This window comes from Pongo pygmaeus, chromosome 4, assembly GCF_028885625.2.
Source record: "Pongo pygmaeus isolate AG05252 chromosome 4, NHGRI_mPonPyg2-v2.0_pri, whole genome shotgun sequence".
Classification (NCBI taxonomy): domain Eukaryota; kingdom Metazoa; phylum Chordata; class Mammalia; order Primates; family Hominidae; genus Pongo; species Pongo pygmaeus.
Window position 1 is genome coordinate 88,089,630 of NC_072377.2, and position 9,583 is coordinate 88,099,212.

General features: G+C 42.1%; 1 protein-coding gene across 5 annotated transcripts in view; it reads right to left on the bottom strand.

Annotated features, from left to right (window-relative positions):
* Positions 1-9,044, bottom strand: part of EDIL3 (EGF like repeats and discoidin domains 3) — a 450,915-nt gene extending 441,871 nt beyond the window's left edge. Inside the window, exon 1 of one of the 5 annotated variants that reach the window (XM_063664954.1) lies at positions 8,421-9,042. In XM_063664954.1, coding sequence (XP_063521024.1) covers positions 8,421-8,487 — 67 coding nt within the window. In that variant the 5' untranslated portion in view covers positions 8,488-9,042. Of the gene's footprint in view, positions 1-8,420 lie in introns of all 5 variants that reach the window. The other 4 variants (XM_063664955.1, XM_054489176.2, XM_054489178.2 and 1 more) reach the window with 4 other exon arrangements.
* Between the last annotated feature and the right edge of the window lie 539 nt (positions 9,045-9,583).

Below are 9,583 nucleotides of genomic sequence, written 5' to 3' on the forward strand. Positions count from 1 at the left end.
CACTTTACCAACCTAAATTTGAAAATTTTAAATTATTGTCCCAAGAGAGTAAGTATAATTTAATCCTTCTAAAATAACTACTAGTTAAATAATGGTTAGACATAATGTGTGTGTTTTACAAATAATAAAATCATTTAACAAAATATTTCCATGATACACAAGATGTGTCACTCACTGAGACAGAGCATCGTCTAATAGTTAAGAGGACAAGCTCTAGATCCTAATTTTAACATGCTACTTAGTAGCTCTATGATCTCTATATCTCCATTTTCTCATTTATATTTCAATAATAATAGCACCTGCCTCAATAGTTTTGAGAATTAAAGATGATAATTAGAACAGTGGAACACATAGTATGCAGTCAATACATGTTAGACTTGAAAGATATTAGAAAGAATGTACCTTGTTAACTTATCTAAGACTCTTAATGCTGACATGATGGTTGTCCCTAAGTAATGAAAAGAAAGCGAAAAAAATAAAAACACAGAATGATGCCTGAAAAATTACTGTTTCTAGGCCAAAATCAAATTTAGTCAGAAATGTCAGAACCTTGCACCTAAAAAAGGGAACACTTAGAAGCAGCTTTTCTTTTAATTGAAGGTTCATAACAAACACAGTTAAGTACTTTATATCCTGCCTGCACTTGAATATTATATTATCAACAATGCTCTTGCAGGAGTGTTGAGAAATATTTTCAAAGTAGGCTCAGTCTACAACACACATTATAAAGAATAGTTATGTAAGAAAGTGAGAAACACAGCTTTTGAAGTTCCTGAAACTACTTTGACCTATTTTTATATATAAGAGACACACTGCTGTTTAAAATGTGCAAGTACTTTTACAGGCAAACTGATGGGAGTGGGTAGCTACATTCAATTCAGTATATATTAAGTGTCTGTTTGGGTCTTCTTGTTTGTTTTGCCTGGTACTATTCTACGCCCTAGCTCAGTAGAAAGCACAAAACATGAAACAAGAACTTGGCATATAAACATTAAAGCACTGTGAATGGTAATTTGGTTTTTGTTTATCTGTAAACAACATTCCAGAAAAGTTAGTGTTTATAATACAGAAGTTAAACTATAGAAAGATAAACAGAAAAAATAGCATAGTTCAAATTAAAGTTCATACAGTATTTGAAAAGAAAATGTGATAAAAAGAGTGCAGCAGAGGCCGGCGCGGTGGCTCACGCCTGTAATCCCAGCACTTTGGGAGGCCGAGGCGGGTGGATCACGAGGTCAGGAGATTGAGACCACCCTGGCTAACACGGTGAAACCCCGTCTCTACTAAAAATACAAAAAATTAGCCAAGCGTGGTGGCGGGCGCCTGTAGTCCCAGCTCCTCGGGAGGCTGAGGCAGAATGGTGTGAACCCGGGAGGCGGAGCTTGCAGTGAGCTGAGATCGCGCCACTGCACTCCAGCCTGGGCAGCTAGACTCCGTCTCAAAAAAAAATAAATAAATAAAAAAAGAGTGCAGCAGAGATGTGAGCACAGACCTAAGGCTCAAGTCTGTAGGTGGAAGACTGCTCTACATTACAGATAGGGATTTGTCTATTTATTTCAAATAAAAAATATTCTCCAATGTTTCCACTCAATTGTTTTGGACTTTCCTGATTGTGTCATGAGCCCATTTCATCCTGGCTGACCTCAAATAATCCCCAGAATCAGTAAAATCGAAATGGTTCCCCTGACCTAAAGTACAAGAGGGGATTTAAAGGATTATTTTGCATTCCAAAATATACCACTTTGTTAAATACCAAGCACAAACCTTAAGGAATGCATGGTGGCCTAAACCCATTTAGAGATTATCATCTTCAAATCAAGCACATATCATCTAACAAGAGATTAAAACCTTGGTCTTCCCATTTATGAAATATTATATCATATTAAATTATTTTAAGAGATCAATCATTTTGATACAAACCTGTTTTAGAAAAGAGAAAAGGCAAAGCTAAGTCAATCTTCTTTCTCCATAGTAACAATCACATTCAAAAGTGCTTTAGTGCTTAAAAAGCCATCACCTAAATTCTTATACTTAAATCCTCCATTCTAAGTCACACACTATAAATCTGAACAATTCCTACACAGTTACTATCACTATAATAATGCATATTTTAAAACAAAATAGCAGCACATTTTCTAAAATATAACCAAATAATTGCAGGACATTTTATCTACATTGTAAGGTGTACTTCGTTTTTACAAAATTCAGTTTTGTGTCTTCTAAAACTTTATTACCTTAGAAGAAAAATAATCTAAAAATACCAACATTTTATTTGACACAATGGGAAAAGAAAAGTCTTAAGTACATTGTTCAGATATCTAGCTATTTCACCATTAAGCAGGTTCTCAAGCTTAAATATTTTTGACCAAACCTTTTTTTAAATAATGTGTACATTTCACTGCATTTGCACCCAAAAAATGTTGAACATCTTGCAATGAGGCTTTCTCTAGGTTGCAAAACCAGCATTAGCACCAGTTATTGCATTCTCTTATATGGTGATACACTTACCACCCGCCACCCCAAACCCTCCCAACTGCATGTTCCCAGTTTTTTGTACTGCAAAGTATCATTGCTTTTACATATACTATTAGAGTCTCCTCTTTGTCTAAAAGTTGGCATGTTTTACTGCTCTGATTAAGCCTGACCTATTACCTCATATGTTTCTCACTTTCTGGATTCAGTTTATAGAGGGCCTAGAAACTTGAAAGACAAGAGAAGTAAGCTTTTCTATGATACATGATCTAAGACCTAACTATGACATCTATTTTTGTGGTCAGAAGTTTCTGATTCTTTCTCCTAGGTTCTCAGCTATGTGATATGTGGATGTAGCTTCAAGGCAAGTGGCTTCTTCACAAGTGAAGTGGATATAAATTACTGTATACTTGATAGCTTTAGGCAGGACAGTGTGATCAAATCAAGATGTAAAATCTTGAGTTGCTCCATGATTTAGATCCCAATTTATTTCCACTTATGTTTTAAACTTCAGGTTTGGTAGGCAGAGGTTTGACATTATCATCTTCCTTTTCTTTCCTCACAAAAAGATGTTACAAGTTTCACAATGTTTCAAAGGTTTGCAATCTTTTAATAATGATGACAAAATATCATTACCAATTTCACAGTAGATGTTGTGTCCTATTTGCCATATACCAAGGAAATGAGGGAGGAGGGGAGAGGAGGAGAAAGAGATGGAATGAAGGAGAGAGAAATTTTTATCTTAGGAGAACTCTGAGACAGAAAGAATGCCACTGGAAACCGACTGTTTGGCACAATGTCAGTGACTGTATAAAAAAGCTCCTTAAAAGGGTGTAATGGTGAATCTGTAACATAGTTTTAAGGGCTACATCAGCAGATGCTGGAACTAAAAGTTATCAGTTAAAGGTCAATTGAAATCAAAATAAAGTAGTTCAAGTCCCTGACAGCAGTTGATGCAGAGGAGTCACATATATAGAAATTAATAACTGGATTAAATGGGGTGTAACAAAGCTTTATTTATCATGACATTTGTCTCTTTTGGCCACATGACTTGTTTTATGTAAACTCTTGCAAGATCTAAAACACATACACTTTACCATAATGACAAAAAGAGTAAATAAAAGCATTCATCTCTTTCCAGTGCAGTAGATGCATAGGAATAAATAGTTGAGTGTGTATGTCTGTGTAAATCAATATAACAGAATTGCTATTTATGAAACTTATAGTTCATATGAAGAATAAGCTTAGAAATCATGGTATAAATTTCATTAATAATTGTTTTACTACAAACACCTCATAGCTCTCTGTGTTTTTCCTTGTAAGGTACTTAGAAGACTCCCTCTAAAGTAATAGTTCAAACTAAGTGTGCACTTGAATGTCTGTGTTTCCAAGTTAAAATCCTATGGTAGAAGGACTCTACCTTACAATGCCCTCTTTTTTCTTCCTCACGGAAGCACTGAAAACTAACTAATAACATTAGTTTCGTAAAGAGGAGAAAGTTACTTTATGTGGATCTGCAGATTCACATTTATGACTTTACTTCTTTTATTTTTCCTTTTATTTTTTTTTCCTTTAAAAGATCTTCGTTGATTATCCTGACATCTGCTGGTGAGGGCACAGTTGATTCTAGTCTACTTTTCCCTTCAACAACTTGCTCAAATCAAAGATTTTTAGGGGTATTTTCAGTGACAAGTGGTAATACATTCAGTTTAAGTATTTATAGTACTTAAATTCTTGCTGTATCACATAGGAAACCATGAGAAACATTTTAATAATTACTTCACACTGGCAGCCATTTGACTCTGTCTATAAATACATGTTTGCTTTGATTAAGCAAACGACATTATAATCATTACATGGACTATGATAAAAATAAAGAAATCATTTTAGAGGTATATTTATATAGTCTATAACTATAGAACATCTAAAGAAGATGCTAAGCGTCTTCCTTAAAACACAGAGAAGAACTGAATAATAGGAATGGCTTAGCTTTGGTTTTCTGCTTTTTAAAATAATAATGTTAATTTTCAACCTACTTAGCAAATAAAAAGTAAATGATTAACTATGATAGAAGCCATAACACTCAACACATATTTGCAAAATTTGCTATTTTTTACTCAGTATCTAAATTTTATGATTTACTTCTGACTTGAACTGAGTTCTGAGGCCTGCACTGTTTCTTTGGCAGAGATACAATGAACCTATTACATCATAATCTTACTCAAAGCTATTGCACCTGCAAGTGTGTGCAGTAAACAACAAATATCAGTTACTTTTTTAGGCTTCAAGAAACTTTCAAAGGAGGCAACTTTTAAAAAATTATACACAAATGACAACATACACAGTTCATCCCATTATGCAAAATCCTTCAAAAATGAGAAGTTTTACCTAATCAAAACTTTATCTTGAAATTAATAAAATAGCTGGTACTACTAATTTAACTCTAAAAACTGTCAAGCTTATATTTTTAATGGTATTGAGTAACCATGCTACTTTATTTTAGTCATGTATATCTTATTCCTTCCCTTTACATTGCTATAATTTTATGAGAAGAAAAAAATCACATGTATTTAGAGAGAAAAGCAAACTTTATTAAATATTTATTTAAAATACCCTAGATTTTGAATACATGATTTATATGAACACTGATGTCAATATATTTGAGAAAATTATAACATAGTTTTAATTTAGAAAAGTGTTCAGAAATACAATACATTTGCCAACTTTTGAAGATTTTTTCAACTTCAAGATCAAAGAAGGAAAAATAGACCATCTCAATTTTTTCCTGATTTTTTAAAATTATTTTAAGTCTTTTCCCAAAACCATATACATTTAAAACAAATACATTTTAATTCTAAGGAAACATTTCAGGAAAAATCAGAAAAACATTTTCAGAACCAGAAGAAAAAATTGTGTGTTGTATCACCACAGTGGCCAAACTATTGCATTATTGTCAAACTTTCACATGATAATACTTTATTTTCACTTAATTCTTATTTTAATTTGATATTTCAGAATTATTTTTGTATGTTTTACCTTGACTCTGAAGTTAGCATTTATTTTTAAGGTATAAAATTTAATGGTCAGGTAAATTCGGCAATGAAGACATCAATGTGTAATAATAATATAATAAGATAAAAGAAACTCCTTATTTCTGTATAAATATAACTATACTAATCATAAAAGATTAGTGTTCTTATCTGGAGTGAGACTGTTCAGGTATTAATTTATTCTCATGTAAAATTAACTAAAAATCGCCATTGATTAAAAAAAGAAAATGCAAATGCCAATGATTCATAGTATTTAGGACATGTCTAGACATTTTTAGACAGTGCCATTTGCTTAAAGACTTCAGGCACAAACTGCAGGCACAGGGACAGATTGCATAAGATATCACGTGCTTGCTGCAACTGTATGCATGTTATTGAATTTTTTAGAGCAACCCATACCATGAATAATTTAATAGTTAATAAAATATTCAATCTGACTGATCCATTGGTTTAATTTTAAAATAAAGACGACTAATAAAAGGAGTTACATATCCTTATCAAATCCCAGGCATTAATGCAAGTAAATTGCACCCCATACGTAGGGAAAGCACCAATTTCTACGAGACATGAGATTAATGATTGGGGGCGGCAAGGAGTGCAAGGAAAATTGTGTTAGCACTGGCTTCAATAAGTTTGCCCGAAGTTTAATTGTTTGGAGCTGTCACGGAAGCTGTACTGTGCCTTCTGCAGAGGTGAGGGAGAAAAAATTAGAGAGGTGCAAGTTTTAACAGAAAGGGCTAATGCAAAATGGTCTATTTCTTTTTCCTAAAGCCTTTCCCCTGTCCTCACAGGCTAGCTGGGGGAAAAAGGGAGAAATCTCCTGAAGAATATGGAGTATCCAGCTTCCCGAGCATTGTCTAAGAGAACCAGGAAGGAGAGTCCAGGCAACATCTCCATGGTTGGCTTGTCTGGCGGAGTAAGCTGTGCCCTCGGCGCGGGTGTCTTCAGGAGACAGAGCTCCTGGCTGCAGCGAGCCGGGACTTGCCGCGCTCCGGGGCTCCCGCAATCAGACCCAGCCAGGCAAGCGCGGCCACATAGGCTAGACGCACTATCTTCTCCTCTACCCCGCGCCGCCCTCCACCTCGGAGCGGGGACGTACGGTGGTGGCGGTGACACAATGCGAGTGAGTGGGTGAGTGTGTTTTCGTGTTTGGGGTGGAAACGTAGGCGGAGAAGAGAAGGAGGAGAGGGGAGTGCCTGCAGTCCTTCCCCCTTCCCTTCCTGCTAAGAGATCAAAGTGCAGAGGAAATCCAGACGGGAAATGAGAGAAAGGAAAAACAGCAGCCGTGGAAGCACTCTCTTTTTTATATCGCTGGAGACTCGGCCGAGCAACTACTGAAACCATTACCATTTCTTAACCTTTAGTGGAGTGGCTGCCTCTACCTATAACTGGAAGGGCACTTTGTAAACGCAGGCGAGGCACACACCTACACACACGCCTACAGGCTAGGGGAAAATAACCACATCCTGGGGGACGGAGAGAGGCCCAGGCAAGGCGCGGCCATGGATCTCTACTGCCAGAGCTGCGAGGGCATCTGGCCAGCAACACCCGGCTTCTTGGGCGAACAGTCGCCCAACAGTCCACAATTTTCCTGCGACTCAAATAGCTGGATAGGTGCATGGATGGATGGTGCAGAATATTCATACTGTGTCTAATCTCAAGTGGATTGGAGTCGACGCATTTTTAAATCCATCTACCTTTTTTAGAGGCACAGCATTTAAAACCCTGTAGTTCACTCAGCTCTCCACTTGAAGCTGTCTGCAGAGGATTCTATTATCCGCGGATCCCTCATAAGGGGCCGCCCGCATCTGTGAGCGCAGGAGTGGCACAGCTCCCCCAGGCACAGCTCCCACTCGCCTCCCCAAACACCCTGCTGCCCTCGCTGCCCTTTTCCGGCGACAACTTCAGCCCCGGCCGGCGGCGAGACCCAGGTCAGCACAAGGGTTTGTATGGACAAGCTGCACCTCGCAGGGGACCTGGAAGTCGCCTAAACTACTCAGCAGGACACTCGTCGAAGTCCTGCGTTTTCTTTTAAATGCTTTTTTCTTTTTAATTTAATTTGATTTTTATTTTTCTGTTTTTATTTTTTCGCGCAATTCACAGAAGGCATCACCCTACAAGCTCTTACAACTTTTCCGCTCCTGGGCGGGGACGCGAGGGGTGGCTTGCCCCGCAGTATTCCCCTTTACCAAGAGTTAACACTGGTACCCGGAGGGGGTGCGCAGCTAAGCTCCAGGCCCCTGGGGTCAGACTAGGAGAGGCGGGTTCCTGGGGTTTGCTGTAATCGATGCTGCGCGTCTGGAATGGGGAGGCAGGAGAAAGCTGAAGTGACCTGTCAGACTCCTCTCCACCTCACCCGCGGCCAAAACGCCCAGCGCCGGGTCTGGGTTTGCGAACGGCTCAGCCCAGGCCCTGCGCCAGAGCACCGCACCCGGGGGCGGACGGCCCTGCAGCTCCCCAGCCTCTTCCCGCATCAACTAGCTGACGCCCGGGCGCACTGGCTTCCCCCGCTCCCGCCCCCACGAAAGCCCTGCCCGGCGTCTGCAGTCAGCATCGCCCGCACTGCCTAGGGAGGGTTTGCGCCGAGACCCAGTGGCCGAGTGAGCCACGGAGTCGCTGGTCCCGGAGGCATTATCTTCTACCGCTCCCCACCGTCCTCCTCTTTCCTGTATCTCATCCCGGTACCCCGCACCCTTCTCCCCGCTGGGCCCCGCGCACTCTGCTCAGACTTTGCAAGCACTTTCTCGGGGCACCCAGGACTCGACGCCTCCTCCGCGCTGCCAGCGGCGCTCGCCACCCTTGGCACGCCCGAGGGACCGCCTCCGGCCCTCTGCGCGGCGTTTCCCAGGGGACTCCCAGCCCATCCCTCACCCAGCGGCCCGGGTCCCGACGCCTCACCTTTGCCGAACTGGGGGACACCGAGGCTGAGCCCGACCAAGAGCCAGACGGCTACCGAGCGCTTCATGATCCCGTCTGCCGGACGTGACCCCGGCTGGTCAGGGGTCGTCGCGGAGGGCAGGGTAGCCGAGGTAGCACCGCAGGGCAGCAGCAGACTCCGCCCCTACTAAAGAATTCAAGAAGACGTTCTCTTTCCGCAGCGCTTTCTTAAACAAATTCTGGGAGAGGGCGAGAGTGGTGACTAAAGAGAGGAACCTTTCCTCCCCTTTTGCCTGCGCTCCGGCGCGCGGAGGTGGGTGAGCTCGGGGGAGCCGCCGGCGGGCTGAGCTCTCCGCTGCGGGTGGGTCCCGGCAGAGGCGCGGCGGGCGGGGCGCGGGCTCCCGCGGCCGACCCGGGTCTCCTTCGCGGGTAGGCAGACCCACCGGCAGACGGACGGACCGGGCGGTCGGCTCTCGCTGTTCTCCGCGCCGCGGCTGCGGGTCTTCTGACTTGGAGAACAATGAAGCGTGAGCTGGAGGGGAGCGAGCGGGCCGCCGGGAGCGCACTGTGTACAAACAGAGGCGGCGTGCGTGTGAGTCTGAGCCTGGCAGGCGCGCTCCCCACTCCCCCGGTGCCCGCCCTCTTATTCACTCCCCGGGTCTCCCCCTCCTCTCTCTCTCTTTTGCTCTCTCTCTCTCTCTTTTGCTCTCTCTCTCTCTCTTTTGCTCTCTCTCTCTTTCCTCCCTCCTCCTCTCCTCTTTCAGCTCCTTCTGCTGTAAGAGAAAAGGGAGACAACTGCAGCCACACCCTAGCACCTAGCACCTGCCACCACCTCTGAAGTTCCGCATTGCTTGTACCTTCTCCGCACATGCTGGAGACTGTGGGGTTAAGAGCTGCACCCTTTCTGCCTGAGAGTCCCTTGGATTCCAGCACTGACTTTATAATTAACCACGTTAAGGATTCCCCTGAACTTCCTTTCTCAGTATAACCAGGAAAAGAAGTTAAGAGATTTTGAAAAGTGACTCTTGGGGCACAAAACTGCATGAGAGACAGAACCCTGCAAAGTGAATTGCCCCGTATTTCTCAGGAACGGCAACGTAGGCAGCAACCAGACCCTAATCAGCTAAGACAGGGCTGCTCTGCTGTTCTGTCTACAATTTAGTTAGCTCCAGGGCTGGGGAGAG